The sequence below is a fragment of the Eriocheir sinensis genome, chromosome 13 (genome assembly GCF_024679095.1).
Source record: "Eriocheir sinensis breed Jianghai 21 chromosome 13, ASM2467909v1, whole genome shotgun sequence".
NCBI lineage: Eukaryota > Metazoa > Arthropoda > Malacostraca > Decapoda > Varunidae > Eriocheir > Eriocheir sinensis.
Window position 1 is genome coordinate 4,958,130 of NC_066521.1, and position 25,333 is coordinate 4,983,462.

At 43.7% G+C, this 25,333-nt stretch overlaps 1 protein-coding gene across 1 annotated transcript in view; it reads left to right on the forward strand.

Moving 5' to 3' along the window:
- LOC126997800 (uncharacterized) overlaps window positions 1-25,333 on the forward strand; it is a 35,295-nt gene that overhangs the window by 7,383 nt on the left and 2,579 nt on the right. Inside the window, exons 3-5 of the mRNA XM_050859014.1 lie at window positions 15,420-15,648; window positions 20,675-20,802; window positions 24,522-24,849. Coding sequence (XP_050714971.1) covers window positions 15,420-15,648; window positions 20,675-20,802; window positions 24,522-24,849 — 685 coding nt within the window. The remainder of the gene's footprint in view (window positions 1-15,419; window positions 15,649-20,674; window positions 20,803-24,521; window positions 24,850-25,333) is intronic.

Consider the following 25,333-nt stretch of genomic DNA (forward strand, 5'->3'; position numbering starts at 1 on the left):
GGACACTGAAATATTGCTCCAAGAGGTAGGCAGGGCTAGCAGGGGTAAAAATGTCTGCATAATGGGGGATTTTAACAATAGGAATATAGACTGGGAAGGCGTGGTGGGTGATCTAGAATTTGAGGATTTTCTGAAAGTAGTACAAGATAATTATCTGAAGCAGAGAGTAATTGAGCCCACCAGGGGTAACAACATTCTAGACTTGGTCTTAACTAACACCGAGAATATGATCAGCGAGCTAGATGTTGGGGAGAATTAGGTGGCAGTGATCACAGGGAAATTAGGTTTAAATTAGACTGGGCGGTGACCCATGAACTCAACCCTGTGTTGGTGCCTGACTTTAGAAGAGCTGATTATGAGGGGCTCAGAAGACACCTTGAGGAGGTAGACTGGAGAACCTTAGGGCTGGATGAGGGTCAGATCTCAAGGCTGGAACCGGAAAGACAGGGGAACCATGTAGAAATTACCTACAATTATTTAGTTAGAGTAATTGCAGAGGGTCAAAGACAGTATATCCCTTACCTAGCACGTAGGAAGGAAAATAACGACCCCAAATGGATGACCCGCAGACTTGAAGAGAAGAATTTATAGGAAAATAAAGAACGGAGAAACCCACCTCAGGGGTAGGTATGTTGAGCTAGCCAGGTCAGTGAAGATGAACACCCGCCTAGCAAAACGAAATTATGAGATTATAGTAGCCAAAGAGGTCAAGAGCGATCCCAAGGGCTTCTTCAAATTGTACAGAACGAAAACAAAGGACACAATTGAACCGTTGAAAACAAACACGGGTGAGCTCGTTGAGAATGGAGAAGATATGCGTCAAATGATGAATGACTATTTCCTCTCAGTTTTCACGCAGGAAAATTTAACAACCATTCCGGAGAGAGTTCAGGTATATGAGGGCGAAGAGAACGACAAGTTGAGGGATGTGATCATCACTAGGCAAGTAGTCCAGGATGAGATTAGTATGTTGAAGAAAAACAAATCGACGGGCCCAGACGAAGTATTCCCAAGGGTTCTGAAAGAGTGCAAGGAGGTCCTTAGTGACCCTCTTACCGATATCTTTAAGATGTCGGTAAATTCTGGGTATGTGCCCAATCAATGGAAAGTAGCTAATGTGACGCCGATTTTCAAAAAGGGAGACAAGTCAGCCACCTCAAATTATCGCCCAATTAGCTTAACATCAGTTGTAGGAAAGATGTTGGTGTCAGTTATAGCCCGGAGCATTCGGGATCATCTAGTAAAGCATAATTTAATTCATGATTCGCTGCATGGGTTCACAAAGGGTAGATCTTGCCTTACTAACCTGTTGTCCTTCTACACTAAAGTAATCGAAGCGGTTGACCGAGGTGAAAACTATAACAAATTATATCTGGATTTTAGTAAAGCGTTCGACAAAGTCCATCATCACCGGCTATTACTAAAATTACAGGCTCACGGCGTAGATGGGAAAGTTTTGAACTGGATCAGGGCGTGGCTTAGTGGTAGGAAGCAGAGAGTGCAAATCAATGGTAAAAAATCTGAATGGGGCAGTGTTACGAGTGGAGTCCCTCAAAGGTCGGTGCTGGGTCCTCTGCTTTTTATTATTTACATCAATGACTTGGACACAAGAATTAATAGTGATGTCAGTAAGTTCGCAGATGATACCAAGATCGGTAGAGTAATCCAATCAGACAGGGACGCTACCGTTCTCCAGGATGAGCTTGACAGACTATGATTCGGCGGGGAAGTGGCAGATGGAATTCAATGTCGGAAAGTGTAGCATTTTGAGTGTAGGTAGGAATAGCCCCTCATACAATTACTCTTTAAATGACACTCCTCTCAGCAGGTCTGGGCGTGAGAGAGACTTAGGAGTCCTAGTGAGCGCTGACCTCCGTCCTAGGACTCAATGCATTCAGGCTAAAAATCGGGCCAACAGAGTACTTGGTTTCATCTCAAGGAGCGTAAGTAATAGGAGCGCTGAAGTCATCCTCAAACTTTACTTAGCACTAGTTAGACCTCATCTCGATTATGCAGTTCAGTTCGGGTCCCCCTACTATAGAATGGATATCAAGATGTTAGAATCTGTACAGATGAGGATGACAAAGATGATTCAGGGGGTGAGAAACTTGCCTTATGAAGACAGGCTGAAGCATTTAAATCTACATTCTCTAGAAAGGCGAAGGTTGCGAGGAGACTTGATCGAAGTCTGTAAATGAATGAAGGGCTTTAATAAAGGGGATGTCAATAAGATTCTGATAGTAAAAGAGCCAGGTAGGACGCGTGGCAATGGTTTTAAGTTAGACAAATTCAGATTCAACAAAGACATAATTGGTTTACCAACAGAGTAGTGGACGATTGGAACTGGCTTGGGAGCCATGTTGTGGGTGCCAATACCATAGATACATTCAAGAAGAGGTTAGATAAAGCCATGGATGGTGAGGTAAGGTGGGGTTGAGTGTACAAGAGCTGCCTTGCATAGGCCAACCGGCCTCTTGCAGACTCCTTACGTTTTTATGTTCTTATGTTCTTACTACTGCTACTACTACCATTACTACCACTACTACTACTACTGCCATTACTACCACTACTACTACTACTGCCATTACTACCACTACTACTAATACCATTCCTACTACCATTATTACTACTAATACTAATACTAATACTACTATCATTACTACTACTACTACTACTATCATTACTACTACTACTACTACTACTACTACTACTACTACCATTCCTACTACCACTACCACTACTACTTCTACTACTACTACTGCTATTATATACTACTACTACTGCTACTACTACTACTACTACTACTACTACTACTTCTATTACGACTACTACTACTACTACTATATACTACTACTACTATATACTACTACTACTACTACTACTATTCAAATTGCAATATTACTACTACTACTGCTACTACTATTCAAATTGCTATACTACTACTACTACTACTACTACTACTACTACTACTACTACTACTACTACTGCTGCTGCTACTACTACTACTACTACTACTACTGCTACTACTACTACTGCTACTACTACTACTACTACTACTACTACTACTACTACTACTACTACTACTACTTCTACTACTGCTACTACTACACGAACATAAACGCTTAAAAAGAGAATGAAGGAATGAATGAGTAAGCGAATGGGGGAAAGAAACATAGAACGAAAGAATGTATGAATGAATAAATGAGTGACCGGACAGAAGAAAGAAAGAGGGAGAGAGAAAAAAGAATGAACGAGGGGGTGGGCGGACATATATAGCTGCTCCTCTTTCTCTCTTTTTCTCCTTTTTTATATCATCATTTTCAGCTTGGGTTTGGAAGCGGTTTAGTTGTTTGAGGGATTTTTTTTTTTTTTTTTTTTTGTCATGGAGGTAAAAATCGATGTGCCTGACCTTTTTTTTTTTTTTTTCAAGGTGGTATAAATCGATGTGCCTGACCTTTTTTTTTTTTTTTCAAGGTGGTAGAAATCGATGTGCCTGACCTTTTTTTTTTTTCAAGGTGGTAGAAATCGATGTGCCTGACCTTTTTTTTTTTTCAAGGTGGTAGAAATCGATGTGCCTGACCTTTTTTTTTTTTTCAAGGTGGTAGAAATCGATGTGCCTGACTTTTTTTTTCAAGGTGGAAGAAATCGATGTGCCTGACTTTTTTTTTTTTTTGTCAAGGTGGTAGAAAACGATGTGCCTGACTTTTTTTTAGTTTTCTTTTTTTTTAAGGTGGTAGAAATCGATGTGCCTGACTTTTTTTAGTGTTTTTTTTTTCAAGGTGGTAGAAATCGATGTGCCTTAAATTTTTTTATTTTTTTTTTTTTTTAAAATTGGTAGAAATCGATGTGCCTGACCTTTTTTTAGTGTTTTTTTTTTCAAGGTGGTAGAAATCGATGTGCCTGACTTTTTTTTAGTTTTCTTTTTTTTTCAAAGTGGTAGAAATCGATGTGCCTGACCTTTTTTCAGTGTTTTTTTTTCAAAGTGGTAGAAATCGATGTGCCTGACCTTTTTTTAGTGTTTTTTTTTTCAAAGTGGTAGAAATCGATGTGCCTGACCTTTTTTCAGTGTTTTTTTTTCAAAGTGGTAGAAATCGATGTGCCTGACCTTTTTTTAGTGTTTTTTTTTTCAAAGTGGTAGAAATCGATGTGCCTGACCTTTTTTTTGTGTTTTTTTTTTCAAGGTGGTAGAAATCGATGTGCCTGACTTTTTTCTTCTATTTTTTTTCCTGTCTTCCTGTTCTTCTTTGTTCCTCTTTTCTTAACTTCTCTTTTTTTGTCTTTTTTCCTTTTTTCCCCTTTTTCCTTTCTTTCCCCTATTATTCTTTTTTCTTTAATTTTCTTTCGTATTTTTCTTTTCTCCTCTGTTCTTCTTTTCTTATTTTTTCATTTGTCTCTCTTTCCCTTTTTTTCCTGTATCCTTCTTTCTCCTCTTTTCCTTTCTAATCCTTATTATTTTTTTTGTTTTCTTTTCTTTAGTAATTTCTTTTTTCCCCTCTCTTCATTTTCTCTTAACTCCTCTTTTATCTCTTTCCTTCGTTTTCTCCATCCATCTTCCTCCTCTTTTAATTATCTCTCCCTTTCTCCCTTTCTCTCTCTTCTTCACCTTTCTCTTCTATTTTCTTCTTTTCTTCCGCTTCATTTCCCTTATTTTCGTTCTCCTTCTCCTTTTACTTCTCTACCTCTTTTAACTTTTTTCCCTTTCTCGAGCTTTTCATTTTTCCCTCTCTTCTTCCTCCCAATTTTTCTCCCTATTCTTATTTTTTCCTTTTCTTTTGTATTTCCCCTTTTCATCGACCCTTCTTCCTCCTCTTCGATTTTCTCTCCTTTCCTCCTCCTTTCTTCCTTTCGTTCTTCCTCTTTTTGTCCTTTATTATCCATTCTATGCCTCTCCCTTTCTTCTAGTTTTCTTCGTCTTTATCGTTTCTCTTTCCTCTGCCTTATTCCTCTTCTATCTCCCTTTCTCCACCTTTCTATACCTTCCTTTCTCTCTTTTGTCCTATATTTTCCTTTATCTATTTTTCTTCTGTTTTTCTTTCTCTTTTTCTTTACTTTTCTCTACCAGTCTTCCATTCTTTTAATTCTTCTCTCCCTTTCTCCACTTTTACCTCTCTCTTTCTTCCTCTGTTCATCCTATATTTTCCTTTCTCTACCCTCTTTTTTTCTTCCTTTTCTTTCACTTTTCTCTCCTTTTTTTTAACATTCCTCCCTTTCTCTAACTATTTCTCCCTCTCTTCCTCTTCCCTATTTTTCCTCCCTATTTCTGTCTTTTCCCTCGCTACTTTTCTTCCTCTACTTTACCTTTACTATTCTTCTCGCTTTGACAAGTTTCACATTAACAAAGTGGCCTCATTATTCTCCCCCGTAAGTTCGTCCCGTGAAGTGTTCCTTTCAAAGCTCCGTCACCCAACAGCTGGACGCGGCAGGTGCAGTACACACACCTGCTAATTACGGGGACGCACCTGTTGACTGGCTGGCTACCTGAGTGACGTCAAAAATCATACACCTGTTTCAATATTCATTTTTGTTAAGTGTATCAACGGACTCACGACTCTCTTTTGGCCTCTTATGCTGCTAACTGTTATTGGGGCAGTGACTAGCGGCCTTTTGTTGTTGTTGCTGTTGATGTTGTTATGTGTTACTGCCCTTGCGCTGTCTCCTGTGCTGTTAAAAAAGGTGGAATAAAAGAGCAAATATGAGAGACAGACCAGAACAGATTACTTCAGCTTACGAACGTCTCAACGTTCCTTTGTTTCTTGCGTCTATTCGGTCACTCCTTCATTCCTTCATTCTCTCCTTCGTTATGTGTGTCTGTCTTTCATTCGGTTGCTATTGCATTCCTTACTTCTTTCTTTCGTTATTTGCGTTTGTCCTTCATTTGGTTACTCCTTCTTTTCTTCATTTTTTCTTTTGTTATTTATTTATGCCTTTCACTTGGTCACTTATTTCTTCCTTCCTTACTTCTTTCTTTCGTTATTTGTGTCTGTCCTTCATTTGGTTACTCCTTCATTCCTTCATTCTTTCCTTCCTTATTTGTTTGTCTTTCATTATCTCACTCATTCCTTCATTACTTTCCTTCCTTATTTGTATCTGTCTTTCATTCCCTCACTCATTCCTTCCTTCATTCTTTCTCTCTCATATTTCCATCATTCTGTAGGAGGGAAAGGTACCATATTTTTTTACTCTTCTTTCCTCATTCCCTTCCCTTCACATCTCTTCCCTTCCTCTTTCCTTATCTTTGCTATCTTATTCTTCCTCTTCATTGCCTTCCCTTCCTTTATTTATCTTTCCCTCCTCTTCCCTTTCGACATAAAACAACGAGTACTACTAAACGGACAGCCTTCCGATTGGCTTCCAGTCACTAGTGGAGTGCCTCAAGGGTCAGTGCTGGGACCCATCCTCTTTATCATATATATCAATGACCTAGAATCAGGACTGAAATTCACAGTATCGAAATTTGCTGATGACACCAAGGTGGGTGGAAAGGCCCTCACAAAGACCGACTGCGAAATCATTCAGAAAGACCTCAGTCACATTATCGAATGGTCGGAAAAATGGCAAATGTCTTTTAATGTTGACAAATGCAAAGTCATGCACATTGGGTCCCAAAATAATAACCACATATACATCATGAATGGGAAACCTCTGCAGGCGATGCAGGAGGAAAAGGATCATGGAGTCACTATCAGCAGTGACTTGAAACACGCATACAACAAAGCCAACAATATGCTCGGGTTCATAGCGAGGAACTTCGAGTGTAAAACGCCAGACGTGGTGTTATCCTTGTATAATTCCATGGTAAGACCGCACCTCGAGTATGCAGTACAGTTCTGGTCTCCTAATTACAGAAAGGACATTGCTTTACTGGAAAGGATTCAACGACGCGCCACAAAGATGATTCCAACCTTCAGGGCTCAACCATACGAGGAACGACTCAGGCGACTCAATCTCTTTACATTGGAGAAAAGACGCCTACGAGGGGATATGGTTCAAGTCTTCAAGTATCTGAAAAAAGTTCAATAACGTCGATTACACCAAATTCTTTGAACTGCAAACCAACTCAAGAACTAGAAATAACGGTTAACCCATTCAGTCGAGTCGATGTAACACAGACATTGGAAGGAGTTTCTTTTCAAACCGAGTCATCCGCCACTGGAACAATCTTCCCTCAGGAGTAGTAAATGCGAATACCATCAATTCCTTCAAATATAGAATCGACTGTCATTTCACTGCGTCGGAAGTAAACTGAATAACGAGGTGCTTTCATCTGCTCCTCAATATCGAGGTGCTTTCATCTGCTCATCAAGCCCCAAGTGGCGGTCGAGCAGATTAAATCACCCAAGCGGGGGACCTCATAATGAGCCAATAGGCTTTCTGTTGCCTGCATTTCCATGTTTCCATGTTTCTTTATATCATCCTTCACCTTATCCTTCTTACTCTTCCCTTCCCTACCCTTCCCTTCACTTTTCTTTCCTTCCTCACCTTCTCTTTCTACTCCCTTCCTTTCGCTTCACTTCCTTTCCTTTCCTTACTCTTCCCTTCCCTACCCTTCGATTCTCTTTCATACTTCCTCTGCCTTCCCTTCCCTTCCCTTCTCTTCCCTTCCTCACCTTTTCTTTGTTTCCGGGCATAAAAGATAATTCACACATCGGTTTATTCTCCTCAGCGTCCGTGCACATATTTTTTTACCATTATTTTCAAAGCGTCAAACTGCCAACATTCATTTTAGGTTTTCGTGGCATTGTGTTCGAGGTAAGGTCATTATTTGTTTTTTTCTATTTATTTTTTGTGTTTTTGTTTTTAATCAGCCTCCGGGCGTAAAAGAACCCCTTCCCCCATTCCCCCCTCCCCCCAGTCCGTTTATTCCCCACCACATGCTCTCTATCTTCCCTTCCCTTCCCTTCCTTTCCTTTCCTTACTCTTCCCTTCCCTTCCCTTCCCTTCCCTTCCCTTCCCTTCCTTTCCTTTCCTTACTCTTCCCTTCCCTTCCCTTCCCTTCCTTTCCTTTCCTTACTCTTCCCTTCCCTTCCCTTCCCTTCCCTTCCCTTCCTTTCCCTTCCTTACTCGTCCCTTCCCTTCCCTTCCTTTCCTTTCACTTCTCTTCCCTTCCCTTCCTTTCCTTTCCTTACTCTTCCCTTCCCTTCCCTTCCCTTCCCTTCCCTTCCCTTCCTTTCCTTTCCTTACTCTTCCCTTCCCTTCCCTTCCCTTCCCTTCCTTTCCTTTCCTTACTCATCCCTTCCCTTCCCTTCCTTTCCTTTCCTTACTCTTCCCTTCCCTTCCTTTCCTTTCCTTACTCTTCCCTTCCCTTCCCTTCCCTTCCCTTCCCTTCCTTTCCTTTCCTTACTCTTCCCTTCCCTTCCTTTCCTTACTCTTCCCTTCCCTTCCCTTCCCTTCCCTTCCCTTCCTTTCCTTTCCTTTCCTTTCCTTTCCTTTCCTTACTCTTCCCTTCCCTTCCCTTCCCTTCCCTTCCCTTCCTTTCCTTTCCTTTTCTTTCCTTTCCTTACTCTTCCCTTCCCTTCCTTTCTTTTCCTTACTCTTCCCTTCCCTTCCCTTCCCTTCTCTCTTATACTTCCTCTGTCTTCCTTCACTTCTCTTCCTTCCTTACCTTATTATTTCCTCCATCCCTTCGCTTCCCATCCTTTCCTTTTTTTCCCCTTCTCTTCCCTTCCCTTCTCTTATATACTTCCTTTGCCTTCCATTCCCTCCACTTCTCTTTCCTTCACTTTTCTTCCCTTCCTCACCTTATCCTTCTACTCCCTTCCCTTCCCTTCCCTTCACTTCTTTTCCATTTTTTACCTTTCCCTTCTCTTTCCCTACATTCCCTTCCCTTCCTTCCTCTTCCTTGCCTTCCCTTCTTCCTTTCCTTTCCTTCTTTATCTCACCTTTCTCTCTCTCTCTCTCTCTCTCTCTCTCTCTCTCTCTCTCTCTCTCTCTCTCTCTCTCTCTCTCTCTCTCTCTCTCTCTCTCTCTCTCTCTCTCTCTCTCTCTCTCTCTCTCTCTCTCTCTCTCTCTCTCTCTTTTTCTGAGGCAAAACGTTTGGAATTCTCGTTTGCATCGATTCTGCGTCCATATGTCAGGGTTTGAAACGCTGTGGCGAGTTTGGAAACAGCGGCAGCAGCAGTAACAGTGGTAGTAGTGGTAGTAGTAGTAGTAGTAGTAGTAGTAGTAGTAGTAGTAAAAACAGTAATATTCAGCAACAACAAGAACATCTATTACTACTTCTGCTACTTCTACTACTACTACTACTACTACTACTTTATTTTTTTTTAATTCTACTACATAAATGATACCTCCACCCATGTTTATTTTCCCGACACATAATCATGGAGGGCTCCATAGCTTGGAGGTCATTAGCCCCAACTCTGTTAGCTAATGACTGTGGCATCCAACCATATCACTAATACTACCTAGTACTAAATCACCTAGCATCTATTACGTCCAGATCCCCCTTTCCTTCCCTACTCAATTCACTCCCGACCCACCCTAATGTCACTCTCCACCACTATGGCTTCATAGTCCATATTGGAGATGTCTGGTGCCCCTGAGACATAGGATGGCTGACCTGAGCAGGGAGAACGAGAGGCGACACCTCATCCAGGCGACAACGTGGCTCCTTGGCTGATGCTTCTTTTCTGAGATTAGTTCCGCGAGGCGTGCGTAGAAGCATTGGGCCCTGGGACCCATCCCGCCGGATGTAGTGAAGACGAGGGAGGGTACTACTACTACTACTATTACTACTACTACTATTATTACTATTACTACTACTACTTCTACTACTACTACTACTACTATCACTACTACTACTACTACTACTACCACTACTACTACTACAGGTCCCACTCACTATATTCTCATGTCCAAACCATCTCAGAGCTCCAGGCTTCACCCACTCACCCACTCCACAATCCACTCCCCTTGCTGTCACACCCACACCAAAACTCATCCACATTCTCATTACTTTCCCCATCACATCCTGACACGCCACATGCATGATCCTATTATCCACACACCAAACATTTTCTCATTACTTTCCCCATCACATCCTGACACGCCACATGCATGATCCTATTATCCACACACCAAACATTTTCTCATTACTTTCCCCATCCCATCCAGACACGCCACTCTTTTCCTCATTTCCAGAGCGTGTGTTCGTGATTTCTGTGCCACACTCCACGTCCATGTCCCTGATGCATGTGACAGAGTTGGGTGGATAAGGCTGTTCTCTATACCGTCCTTTGCTCCCATACCCACACTTCCATTTTTGACTCCTCTCTCTTCTCTCTCCCTCTCTACCTGTTACCTGTCTGCCCATCGCTGCCCCTTCCCTCACCTCCCCTTCATACTCCGATATTTTCTACAACAATGGAAGGAAACGGTTGAAGGGCAACACAAACAGGAAACAAATAAAAGAAAAAGCTAATCTCTTATCTCTCCCTCTCTATGTTTGCTGTCTACCCATCCCTCTCTTTTCCCTCCCCTCCCCTTCCATGGTTACACATTCTCTACAGCAATAAAAGGAAGCAGCTCAAGGGCAGCGCAACGAGGAAACAAATAAAAATCCTCAGCACTGTTCCAGGAAATAGTAGTTAGTATAAGAGGCCAGAACAGAGATCAGTTTGGATGGAGAATCGTTCCTAGGTATTTGAATCCAGCCTCTTCCTCCACCTCGTTCCCTTGCAGAGTTTCACCCTCTCTGCCCTACTCAATGGTCGGGTCTCTCTTCCTCTTTCTTATACCACTACCTCACTCTTACTCCTCTCTTACTTACTATTACTCTAGTCTTCTTACTCTTGTCTATTTTTACTTTCAACTTTCTCCTCTTTCATCTACGTAACTCTGTATGGCTTTTCAAATCCAATGGTCTGCTCTCTTTTGCTCTTTCTAATACCACGACCTCATTCTTACTTTTCTCTTACCTACTCTTACTCTAGCCTTCGTACTCTTGTCTACTTTTACTTTAAACTTTCTCCTTTTTCATCTCGTAGAATAAATCACCAGCCCTCTGCAGCTTCTTTTGTTTATATTTACTTTCAGCTTTCTTCTCTTTCATTCGCTATTAAATCAATCTTCCTCCTCTTCCCCCTCTCTCGCTCTTTAAAATAACGTTACCTTACTCTTGCTCACTTTGGTTTTCAGTTTTCCCCTTTTGTACACGATGTCAAGTTTATTTAAAATTCTCTTCAACATGTTTACCTTTTCTTTCATCTTTCTCCCCTTACACACGCTGTCAAATTAATCCTTCTCCTGTTATCCTCTTCCAAATATCGTCACTTTACTCTTGGAGTTATGGGAGAAGATATTTAGCACATAATACAACCAGGCAGCTTAGTAGTAATTATAGGGGAGTAACAGAGGGCGCCCTAAGAATCTTCTATAAACAGCAGGAGCCTCAGAAACAAGATAGACACACTAAGGGGTGAAGCTTGTGTAGAAAATTTGACATAACAGAGATCACTGAGACATGGATAGACACTGCCAATAGAAATTTTAGATCGGAATTTGAAATAACGGGTTATCAGATGCTTCACAAAGACAGAAGGGGAAGAAGGGGAGGTGGAGTTGCGCTATATGCTAAAGACTCCCTTAAATGTTCAGTTAACAATTCAGTCAAAACTAACATGGATTCAGAATCAGTTTGGGTGAACGTTTACAAAGGGAAAGATAAACTAACTCTAGGGGTTCTGTATAGCCCACCCAACCTTAACAGGCAGGACACGAGTATACTACTACAGGAGACTGGCAGGGCGAGTAGGAGTAAAAATGTTTCCGTAATGGGGGACTTTAATTATAGGAATATAGACTGGGAAGACCTAGTGGGTGACCTGGAAGCCGAGGATTTTCTTGAAGTTATACAAGATAATTTCATTAAGCAGGTAGTTACTGAGCCTACCAGAGGAGATAACAAATTAGACTTAGTCCTAACTAATAATGGAAACTTGCTTCGTGAGTTGGAGGTGGGCGGAGAGTTAGGAAATAGTGACCACAGAACCGTTACTATACGTTTGTCTGCCTTTTTTTTTTACGTGTACGCCTGTAGCGCCGGTAGGCTTGCTTGAGGGGCCTGGATGGTAGTCGGCCCCAACCCGTCATGGCACAGGCAAGTGTTTATAGTGGCGCCATCTTCTCTTTACTTTCAGCCTTCTCTTCTTAAACACGCTGTCAAGTTACTCCACAATCCTCTGCAGCGTCTTTTATTACTTTTACCTTTCTCCTCCCCTTCTCTTGCTCTCAGATACCGCTACCTTAATCTTGTCTACCTTTCCTTTCAGCTTTCTCTTCTTACACGCGCCGTCATGTTAATCCTCAATCCTCTGCGGCGTCTTTTGATTTCATGTATAGTCCACAAATAGGCTTGCCACTTAAGACTGCTCTGTACCTCTCATTTTCAGCCTTACACATAAATCATCTACTATGGCTTTCACTTCTCTCGTACAACCCTCAATGTAAACACCAGATAACCACGGGGACATCACACACGCCTGTCTCACACCCACACCAACACCCTCACTCAGCTTCCCGTTCACACACACACACACACACACACACACACACACACACACACACACACACACACACACACACACACACACACACACACACACACACACACACACATATAAGTGCTTCTTTTGTTTCATCCGTCCACCACGCACTCCCTTCCTCTCCTCTTCTGGACGCCTCATAATCATCCAGTGTACTTTTTCACTTGTCCTGGCCGCCCACTCTTTAAGTATTTCAAAGATCTCATTACTTCAGTATTGCTTGCTTTCTATTCCTACTCTTGCTCCAGAATTGTGTTATGTTCCTTTTTTTGTTCTTTTCAGTAATGTATTCACCTTCCCTCCACCGTTCTGCACGATCTCACTCTCACGCAGTCTCTCCCTTGGCAATCCTTTCCTTGTCTTTTACTTATCCGCATTCCTCCAGTGACTCATTCCCCTTCCCTCCACCGTTCCGCATGACGTCACTCTCACACAACCTCTCCCTTGGCAATTCCTTCCTCTCCTTTTACCTCTCCGCTCTCCCTCTGGACTCCCACTAATCTCTCATCCTATCTTTTGCTCCTCCTACTAATTAACAGCTTTTCTCTGCACGCAACACATTCCCTTTCATCCCATTATCCTCGCCTACATAATCCACCAGTTCTTCTCATTCCCTCTGACCTACGTACACCTGTGGATCATTTTGTGCTGAAAGGGATTAGATAAAAACAAACACCTTGCAGCACATTATGTATAGAAGGTATTGGCTATTTTGTATGCATTGACATTTAGGTATAAACAGACGAGATCCTTTGTCTATTATCCTTACCACAAAGTAATCAGGAACATCCATGAACAGCTTCTCTGTGCAACCAACGCATTCTGCCTCATCCACAGCTGCATAAGCCATCACGCCCCTCTCCTTCCCCCACCCATGCACACTTGTGGAACACCTCGTGCAGAAAAAGGCGTTTGCTAGGAACAGACACCTATGAGTTTCTCTTTGCAACCAACACATTCTGCTTCATCCTATTTTACACAGCTGCATAATCCATCACGCTCCTCTCCATCCCCCTCACACGCACACCTTTGGACCACGATCCGACCATCTGGTGCTGATAAGCGTTTGAGAAGAGCAAACCCTTTCCAGCACAAGCGTCCACAAGGCAGAGTCGCACGAATGTGGACAGACGAGATCCTCTTCCACACACAAGCACGGTGGTCACTGGTCTCGCGTAATAATAATAGTAACAGCTGATGAGATTGTGGAAGTGATAATCCACAACTAGACTAATGTTAATAGTAATATAATAGTGAAATGAAACGTAATAGTGATAGTAATATAAACAGGAACCTTGCAGTAGACCCATTATCAAACTACTGCTGCTACTACTACTACTACTACTATTACTATTACTATTACTATTACTATTACTACTACTACTACTACTACCACCACCAGAGCAGCAGCAGCAGCAGCATCAACTCTATCAGCAGTGAAATAACGAAATACAGTATCATACATTCACTCCATTACTCCCTCCATCCCTTCCCCTCCCTCCCTCCCTCCACTCGTCGGCCTTATGAAGACAGGCTGAAGCATTTAAATCTACACTCTCTAGAAAGGCGAAGGTTGCGAGGAGACTTGATCGAAGTCTATAAATGGATGAAGGGCTTTAATAAAGGGGATGTCAATAATATTTTGATAGTAAAAGAGCCAGGCAGGACGCGTAGCAATGATTTTAAGTTAGACAAATTCAGATTCAACAAAGACATAGGCAAGAATTGGTCCACCAATAGAGTGGTAGATTAATGGAACAGGCTTGGGAGCCATGTTGTGGGGGCCAATACCACAGATACATTCAAGAAGAGGTTAGATAAAGCCATGGATGGTGAGGTAAGGTGGGTTTGAGTGTACAGAAGCTGCCTTGTACAGGCCAACCGGCCTCTTGCAGACTCCTTACGTTCTTATGTTCTTATGTTCGTATAAGCAGTATCATAAAACCCCATCACACCATACCCCGCCCCTCCCCTCCCCCTGCCTTTCCCCCTTCCCTTCCCCCCACCCCCACCCCCAACAGACACCCACTTCCTCCCCTGCCACACCATTCCTTCACCTGCAATGTTTCCCCTCTCCCCCTTCACACCATCACCCCGCCCTTCCCCTCTTCCCTTCACCTCACCCTCACCACGCCACCGACCACCCCTTCCCCACTGTCACACCCTTCCTCCACCTGCAACGTTTCCACCTCCCCCGTCCCCCCCCCCCTCTCCCCACACCTTGACCCCGTAGCGACACAAGGACTGATGTATGAAGGGCCGTTCGGGAGGGGAAGGAAAAGTTATGACGGCACAACACAATGATTTTTCACTTTCGGGACTAGAAAACAACAACAGCAACACACACACACACACACACACACACACACACACACACACACACACACACTATCATCATTATTATGTGTCCGCCTGATATACACACCGGTTCGAGGCGTGCGACTTGAACGCTGCCACGAGCCGAATCTGACCCTCCCTCTCGGCCACTCCCGCCGCCATCTGTTTGCAGGAGTGTTGCTAAAAACCCTCTTGTGTCTGTTCGAGCATCTTGTTTCGAGCTAACTTGCTAACTGCATGCCTCCCCCCTTCCCGCGGCCCCATGGCACTCGACTTTCTACTCTTTCTCACCTCTATACTACTGACCTCTTTTTTATTGCCCTTGGGATGTCTCGCACACCTGCCCCCTCACACACCTATCACCACACACATGCCCTTACACACCTGTCTCTCACACACCTGTCCCTCACACCTGTTCCTCACACACACCTGTCGCCTTACACACTATCCCTCCAGGGGTTCCCTCACTCCCCCTTCCCCCAGGTGTTCCCTCACTCCCCCCTCAACCCCAGGTGTTCCTTCACGCCCCCCTCCCCCCAGGTGTCGTGGATCCGCCACCGGGACCTGCACCTGCTGTCCGTGGGCCGCTTCACCTACACGTCTGACCAGCGGTTCGTGGCCCGTCACGCCCCCGCCGCCGCCGCCGCCACCCCCGCCCAGGAGTGGCTGCTGATCATCCACCACCTGCAGGAGCGGGACGCCGGCCTCTACGAGTGCCAGATATCCAGCACGCCGCCGCGCAGCCACCTCATCCACCTTGCCGTCGTGGGTGAGTGGCTAACGGGGAGGGGGGGGGGTGATGGAGTGTCTGGCTGTGTTCGGCTGAACGAGTGACTGTCTGTTTGTCTCGTTTGCACGCCGCCACTTCAGCCATCGTTCCCTTGTGGGTGAGTGGACGAGAGTGGGTGTTCGTGTTGGGTGGGTGAGGTGATGCCTGTGGCTCATCACCTCACCTCATCGCCGTCACTTCAACCATCTTCCCAATATTCACATAAGGGTTTAGCAGTGCAAGAGCCGGGCAAGACTCGTAGTGATGCGTTCCAGGTGGACATATTTAAGATACAACAAAGACAAACTAACTGGTTGTCTGGCAGAGTGGTGGAGGAGTGGACCAGAGCAGGGGAGAAACAAAAACAGGAACAAAAAGGCCCGCTAAATGCTACTTAATTATTTATTTATTTCTGTTCTTCCTCCCTCCCTTCCTTCCTTCCTTCCCACTCTTTTTCTCTTCTTTCTTTCTTTTTTTATTTTTTTATTTCGTTTCTTCCTTTCTCACCCTCGATTCTCTCTCTGCTCCAGTGAAAGAAAACAGAACGAGAGGCCAAAGGAAAGGTTATTTACGGATGGAGAGGCGTCCTGATGCTTCCTGAAAGTCAGTCATGTGGTGAGCGCCAACAAGATAGACACTTTCAGGAATCAGCATACAGACGTGTGTGCTCCATGTCTGGCCACTTGTGACACTCACCACACACGGGAACGTGGCTCCCGGCAGGGGGACAAATGGAAGGATGTTGTTTATAATTACATTGTTGATGAAGGAATGAGTTAAGTCGGCTAACGAGGTATCCCTCAAACAAAGAATAGCAAACCCGTCAACATCCTCCGCTGGACGCCCATTAAACCTTTGTCCAGCAATTACAAGGACGAGGCGAGTAAGGTGTTTATTTTGTTGTTGTTGTGAACGGAGTCAGGGAGGTCAGGTATCCAACAATCCACAAAACAACCTAACCACTTTATCAACAACCTCCATTGGTCGCCCATCAACCTTTGTCGAGCCCTTACCGGGACGCTTATTTCTTTTCCTCCATGACCACTTCCGTCCTTCTCGTGATGCGGCATCGGCGCACTGTTCGACGTCTGGCAACGTCGTCGAAAGGCGCCTAGGTTGGCCCAGCTGACGTCGTAAACATACCCTCCTCATTACCATGCCAACCGTGACGCTACCACAGCTGTTTGGGGAATTGCAATGGAAGTTCTCTGAACTAAGCACGAATTTATATGCAGTGCGTTTTTTTTAATACTGAAAGTTGTTTCTATACATCACAATTCCATTAGGGCAAACAATATACCATATTGTGGAAGATCCGGGGCCTCGCCTCCCTACCTTGATGCTTACAAACGCTTACCTTCGTGACGAAGCGCGTCAGGTGGTGATCAGGTTAATTAGTTACTCGGTTATTAAGGCCAGAGGGAGTTATTATGTCAGGTAATCAATAGTGACGCAAAGTTAATGAGTCCAATAATTAATTACAACAGGCACAGGCAACAGCATCCCTGAGGAGGCGGCGTAATTTCGCATTATTAATATGGAAAAAATATATACACAACAATGAAAGGTTTGTTAATGACTTTAATTCACGTTAATCTGAGTAAAACGATCAAAATAAACAACTAATTATTTTTCACATCACGTTACTAAAAAAAATAAAAAAAATGGCGTACTTTAAACCAATACAAAACATAGTCAGCAAGTTTCGTTCGCGGTAACGTGAACACAACGAGTAGAATATTTCGTCTTTTTTACATCGCGTTTCTCCAAAATCGCGTAATTCAAATCAATTCAATACACATTTAAGTGAAGAGTTCGGCTCGCGTCGATGTGAACAAAGAGTAGAATAAATGAATTAGCTTTTTACATTACATTCTCCCAAACACGCGTTATTCAGACCAGTAAAACTAAGGAGCTCGGTTCGCGTCAAACCGAGTAAAATAAATAAATTAGCTTTATTTTTACATGACTTTCCTACAAACACGTAATCCAAACTCTGGCACACTCAGCCCCTTCACACGGGGCCACTTAGCAGCGCTGCCGCTGGTAAATAATGGAGAGGAATGGAAGCTTTCACACGGGGCAACTTAGTGGCGCTACCGCTGGTAAATAATGGAGAGGAATGGAAGCTTTCACACGGGGCCACTTAGCGGCGCTGCCGCTGGTAAATAATGGAGAGGAATGGAAGCTTTCACACGGGGCCACTTAGCATCGCTGCCGCTGATAATAATGGAGAGGAATGGAAGCTTTCACACGGGGCCACTTAGCATCGCTGCCGCTGATAATAATGGAGAGGAATGGAAGCTTTCACACGGGGCCACTTAGCATCGCTGCCGCTGATAATAATGGAGAGGAATGGAAGCTTTCACACGGAGCTGCAGCAGCGCCACTTGTATAGCAGCTCGTGCGTGGCGCGATTGTAGCGCCGCTGAGAAGCACTGCTAAGTGTCCCCGTGTTAAAGGGGCCTGAACACTCCCTACGGCAGTCACTTTGCAATCAGGCGAAGGCGGGTAATTGAGTCCGGTGAGTCGGTAAGTCAATTAGCCGATCAGCCGGTCAGGTCGTTAAGCGTCAGCCGCCAGCGACCACCTTAGTCAGGAGGGCGTGGGGCGAGATGGCTCAGCTTATTAATGAACAAAGGGCTATAATTTAGGGTGACGGTGACAGAAGGAGGGACGGACACGGAGTAATGAGTTAAAGTTTGTAAATGGACGAAAGGCTTTGATAAGGGTGACGGTGACGAGAACAAGATGATGTTTAGCAGAATAAGAGGAGGGGAGGACACGTAGTTATGAGTTTAAGTTGGATATATTCAGAATGAAAAAAAAAGTACATCAGCAATATATGGTTCACTAATAGAGTGGTGGGTGAGTGGAACAGGCCTGGCAGTCATGTGGTGAGTGCCAATACGATACACACTTAAGAATAAAGAAAATAAATAAATAGATTAGGGAGATAATAGTGTTAGGTTCCTTCCTATCTACCCTATTTCCTTCCTCTCTCACCCTCTATTCTCTCTCCTAATATTCCTACCTCTTTCTTATCCCTCCTCTCCTTTTCCTCCCTTCTTTCCTCCCCTCTTTTCCTCTCCTCCCTCTCCTTCCCCTTCTACTTTCCTATTGCTAGCTATCTTATCACATTCCCTCCCCTTTCCTCTTCCCTACTACTACTACTACTACTACTACTACTGGCCTCTAGCAGACTCATGTTCCTATGCTCTTTGGGTCATTATTATCAATTACGCGCAGAAAATGAAACAAACTGAGCCACACGAGAATAGAGACACACGGGAAATCAGTCAATAATTCACTCGAGGCGTCAGTCAGTCAGTCAGTCGGTCAGTTCGTCAATATGTCAACAACTCCACACTCCCTTCTCTCCCTCCCTTCCTTCCTTTCTCAATTTCTTCCTTCTATCCTTCCTTCCTTCCCTCCATCCTTCCTTCCTATATTCTTTCCTTCTTTCCTTCTAGTTTTTCTTTTTCTTTTCTTCCTTCCTTCCTTTCGTCCTTTCTTCTTTCCCTCTTCCGCTCCTTTCATTTTAACTTTCTTTCCTTCATTCTTCCTTTTATTTCTTTCCTTCTTCCTTCCCATATTCATTCCTTCTTTTCTTCTATTTTTTTCTTCCTCTCTTTTCTTCCACCCTTCCTTCCTTCCTTCTCTCCTTTCCTGCTAACCTCCTTTCTTTCTCTTTCTTTCTTCCTTCTTTACTTCCTTTCTCTCTCACCCTTGATTATCTCTCTCCCATTATTCCTACCTCTTTCTTCTCTCCTTCCTTCCTCTTCTCCTCCTCTCTCCTCCCTTACTCCCTTTCTTCTTTCCTCCTGTTATTATTATTATCTCTTTCCCTCTCCTTTCCTCTTCCCTTCTTCCCTCCTCCGCATTTCCATAATTATCCTTCCTTTCCTCTCTCTCCTTCGCTTCTCTCTACTTATCTTTTTTTTCTCTCCCTTCCTCTCTCCTTCCTCTCTCCTTCCTTCTCGTCCTTCCTTCTATCTCTCTCTCTCTATCTCTTTTTCTCTCTCTCTCTCTCTCTCTGTCTCTCTCTCTCTCTCTCTCTCTCTCTCTCTCTCTCTCTCTCTCTCTCTCTCTCTCTCTCTCTCTCTCTCTCTCTCTCTCTCTCTCTCTCTCACCGCCGACCACACCCTCCCTAATCTGTTTATATTGACGAAAATTACCAAAAATCACCAAAATGAGGGGAAGTTGATGGCCGCGGCGAGGACGAAGGGAGCGCCGAAGGGAACGCCGAAGGGAACACCGAAGGGACAGGAAGGGAACATGGGAAGCAAGGAGCAGGCAGGCGACGGAAATGAATAGGAATGGTCGTAGATGAAGGGAAATAAAGGGAAATGAAGCCACATGTAAAAACAGGGGCAGAAAGGAGAAGGAACTGAATAGGAATGGCCGCAGAGGAAGGAGAATGAATGGAAATGAAGGCAAATGTGAAACCAAGACCAGGAATGCGAGGGAAATGAGTAGGAATGGTCGACGATAAGGGGAATGAATGGAAATGAAGGAAAATGAACTAAAAATGAGGGAAATGAACATAAATGTGGGACAATTAAAGTACATTCTGGAAAATGAGCAAAAATTCTTTAACATGAGCGAAAATGAGGAAAAATAAACGAAAATGATGGAAAATAAACGAAAATGAATTGAGAGGAATGAAAATATATGAAAAGGATTGAAAACGAGCGAATATTAGGAAAACTAACAGCATAACTTAGAGAAAATTAACGAAAATGAATGAAATAAGATGGAAAATGAAAAGAATATTGGGATGTGTGAACAAAAAAAAGAGGAAATGAACGAAGGTAGGGAGCAAGGAACGTACATGGGGAAAAGGAACGAAAAATCGGGAAAAATTAAAGAAAATTACTTGGAATAAAAAGGGAATTACAATATATGATAAATTATATAACATGCACCTCTTCTCCCCTTTCATCTATAATAATCATCCTTTCCCCCCTGTTCCCCCCTGCTCACTCGCCCTCCCCCCCACCCCTTCCCCCCCCCCCGCCCCCAGAGCCCGAGACCGCCATCGTGGGGGGCCCGGACGTGTACCTCAACACCGGGAGTCAGCTGGCGCTCACCTGCACCGTCAGGTTCAGCCCCGAGCCGCCCGCCTTCATCCTCTGGTACCACGGCGACAAGGTGGGTGGGGGGGAGTGGATGAGTGGGTGGATGGAAGGAAGGGTGAGTGGATGAGGGTACGAGTGGATGAGGACAAAGTGGGGGGGTGAAGTGGATGAGTGGGTGGGTGGAAGAATATATGAGTGGAAGAAAGTGTAAGGGAATAATGTATAGCTGACTGAATGAGTGACTGAATGAATTAGTGGGTGACAGGATGAGTGGGTGGGTGGAAGAATGTATGGGTGGCTGGATGAGTGACTGGATGAGTGGGTGGATGAATGCAAATTAAGGCAGAGAGCTAAGTGGACGTTTGGGTGATTGTGTGTATGCTTATTGGATGAATGTATTTCATATTGGTGCATTAATGGAGTGGATGAGTGGATGAGTGAATGGATCAGTTGTTTGAATGTTGGAATGAGGGAGGGAGGGAGGGAGGGAATAAATAATTGAAGAAACGGTTTATCAAGTTTTGAATATTTCCTTTTTTTTTTTTTTTTACAACAAATAGATTAGTGAATAACGAATGAAATCTCTCTCTCTCTCTTTCTCTCTCTCTCTCTCTCTCTCTCTCTCTCTCTCTCTCTCTCTCTCTCTCTCTCTCTCTCTCTCTCTCTCTCTCTCTCTTCCCACTGACAAAACACTATTTGCAGCCCACTGACAAAACCAAGAAACAGTAACGTTGAACATTTGTGCGTGCGAGGAAACACTGCAAAAGTCAATTTAAATATATCTGTCACCTACAGACCTCCCGGGCAATCACTCGATGACGACCTTGAAATGTACAGCGTCTTAAGGCAGTCACTTAATAACAACGACTCACTGATATTAGGAGACTTTAACCTCCCCCATATCGACTGGGCGACACTGTCAGGTACAGAAGGCGAGTCACATAGAATGATCGAATTTCTAGAAAAAAATTATCTAAGCCAAATGGTTTCTGAGCCAACTCGACAAAATAATATACTCGACCTTGTTATAACGACCCAAGATAACCTTGTCAGTAATGTCACGGTAGGAGAACACCTCGGTTCTTGCGATCATAAATTAGTGCGCGTCGACATTAAAGCTCAATCATCAGTGACTGAAAATAAAGTAAGGGTGCCCAATTTCAAAAGAGCTAACTTCGTAGAAATCCGACAAAAACTAACAGAAATACAACTATCAGATGACGGCAACGTAGAGGGAGCCTGGCTAAGCTTTAAAAATCACTTACTCACTCAGCAGAACACATTCGTCCCCTTGTGCGAGAAGCGAATTAACACTAATAAAAGCCCACCGTGGTTTAATAGCGAAATTAAACAATCAGTCAATGAGAGAAAATTGTTTTACAGGTTAAAGAAAGAACAAAGCACGTCCGAAAATATTAGACTTTATAATGATGCCAGGCGACGAGTAAAAAGACTAGTATGTCAGGCAAGGCGTAGATATAAAGAAAATATTGCAGCCAACTGTAAAAATAATCCGAAATCTTTCTTCAGTTACATAAACAACAGAAAGGCGATCAAAAGTGGTATTGGACCTTTAACAAACAGCGACGGTGCACTAGTGACTAACAGCCAACACATTGCAAACCTCTTAAACAATTATTTTTCCTCGGTGTTTAATACTAACAGTCTTCCTCCCACTACCACCAACACCAGTACTATTGTAAATCTCGAGCATGCATTGCCTAATTTTGAAATAACAACCGATGAAGTCCTTAAAGCTCTCCATTCACTTAAAACAAATAAAGGTCCCTGACCCGACAAAGTATATCCTATACTGCTTAAAGAAACAAAGAGCGAAATACTCTCCTCCCTCACTACCGTATTCAATATGTCCTTGCGACAAGGCATCGTCCCTTCGGATTGGAGAAAGGTTAACGTGACACCGATTTTTAAGAGAGGAGACAAAAAAAAAATACCAGGTAACTACCGACCCATTAGTCTAACTTCAATTGTAGATGAGCTACTCGAGAGCATAATTAGAGACAAAATTGGGAGTTACCTCGAAAGCCACTCATTAATTGGGGATTCACAACATGGCTTCCGTAACAAAAGATCCTGCCTGTCAAACCTACTGACCTTTTATAACGATCTCTTCTCAGTTTATGATGTAACCAAATCATTGGACGTAGTCTATCTTGATTTCCAGAAAGCGTTTGATAAAGTCCCACATCATAAATTACTTTATAAAATAAAGCAAATAGGCACTGACGGTCAAGTAAACCAATGGATCGCGAATTGGTTGAGCAACAGACAACAAAGAGTTGTGACTGACGGATTTAACTCAGAGTGGGCGCCGGTCACTAGTGGCGTCCCTCAGGGCTCGGTTCTTGGCCCAGCGCTCTTCATTATTTACATCAACGATGTGGATGTTGGACTCAATAATCGCATTAGTAAATTTGCAGACGACACAAAGATTGGTAACTCGGTTCTTACTGACGAAGACAGGCAAAGCCTCCAAAAGGATTTGCACAAAATTTCAGCTTGGTCGGATAAACGGGAGATGCCCTTTAACGTAGACTAGTGCCAGGTCCTTCAAGTTGAAACAAAAAATAAGAAGTTCGATTACGAAATGGGCGGCGTTAAACTCACAAGCGTTCAATGCGTTAAGGACCTGGGGGTCAAAATCGCGTCAAACCTCAAATTCTCACATCAATGCATCGATATAGCAAATAAAGCGAACAGAATGTTGGGCTTCATTAAAATAAATTTTTTATTCAAGAATAAAGATGTAATACTTTCGCTCTACAATAGTTTAGTCAGACCCCGCTTGGAATATGCGGTATAGTTTTGGTCTCCCCATCATGCAAAGGACATTGCTAAACTAGAAGGTGTACAGCGTCGAGCAACAAAAATGATCCCTTCCTTGCGCAACAAATCCTACGAATAAAGGCTTTCCACCCTTAGCATGCTCTCTCTTGAGAAACGTCGCCTCCGAGGAAAACTGATCGAATGTTTTAAAATACTTAATGGTTTCACGAATGTAGACAGAACAAAATTGTTTATGATCGATGACACTTTGCGAACGAGGAACAATGGCATACAACTCAAATGTAGACAAGTAAATTCAGACTGCACCTAATTTTTCTTCACCAACGTTGTAGTGCGAGAATGGAATAAGCTTCCACCATCAGTGGTCCAGTGTAACACAATTGACGCCCTTAAAAACAAGCTTGACCGTCACTTCCTTGAACTTAATATTAACTAGAGTAGAAAAGCAACGTTTTGGAGCCATCTGATTAATAGGACAGACCACCTAGTCTGGACCATGGGGCCTGTGTGGTCTGATTTTCTATGTAATTCTCTGTAATTCTCTCTCTCTCTCTCTCTCTCTCTCTCTCTCTCTCTCTATAAACACACACACACACACACACACACACACACACACACACACACACACACACACACACACACACACACACACACACACACACACACACTCATTTTTTTTCTCTGTTTCTTCCTTTCTTTCCATTTCTCTTTCTCTCTTTTTTCTTCATTCATTCAGTCACGTTTTATATATTGTTTCCTTTCTCCATTCCTCCTTCCATCTTCCTTCCATTTTCTCTTCATTCTTTACACCCTTTGCCTTCCTTCCATCCCTCTCTTTTAGTGTCTTCTCTTTCCTCCCATTATTCTTTCTCTCTCTCACCTCTAACCTCCCCACCCTCTCCACACGCACACAAACTCTCTGCACCAACATCTCCCCCGCCAAACACACAAACACTGACACAGCCTCCATTCTTCCCTAAACAGCTGGTGAGCTACGAGAGAACAAGAGGCGGGGGCAGAGGAGGAGGAGGCACCAGCAGCACCAGCACCAGCAGTAGTAGCAGCAGCAGTAGTAGTGGCAGCAGAAGCAGTAGAAGCAGAATCAATAGTAACAACAGCAACAGTAGTAGTAGTAGTAAAAGTAGCAATACCACCACGAGCACAAATAGCAGTAGTAGTAGTAGTAGTAGTAGTAGCGGCGTCACCTCCTCCCGCCTGTTGGTCCAGTCGGCGCGGCTCTCCCACTCCGGCGTGTACACCTGCGACCCGGCAAACGCCCGGCCCAGGAGCGTGAACGTGCACGTGCTGGCCGGTGAGTGGGGTGGTGTTGGGGGGGTTGGGTGGTGGGGGTGGGGGGGAGGGGTTTGGTGATGGTGTGAAGGGTTGAGAAAGGTATGAATCTCCTCGTGACTGCAGTTGAGTAAAGGTGTTGATAAGGGGAGGAGGGGAAGGTGGTGGTGATGAGGGTAACATTGGGTGTTGCTGAATACATGTGGTAATGGAGGGTAGAGGATAAGGAGTGGTAGTCGTGGTGGTGGTGGGGAGGGGGTGGGGGTGGTGGTGGGGAGGTGTGTGGAGAAGTGGTGATGATAAAAATGAATGAAGGAGAAAAAACAAAATGTTGATAAATCCAAAAATGAGAAAATGTTGAAAAGAAAGAAAATCATGTTAAAATATTGAAAAGAAAAAGAAACAGGATGGCTATCGAAAAAAAAAAAAAGACACCCAAGGTGCTGCCTTCTACCTATAACCACCTTTGTAAAAGTTCCCCCTTCAGTCATTCAGTTAAGAGGGCA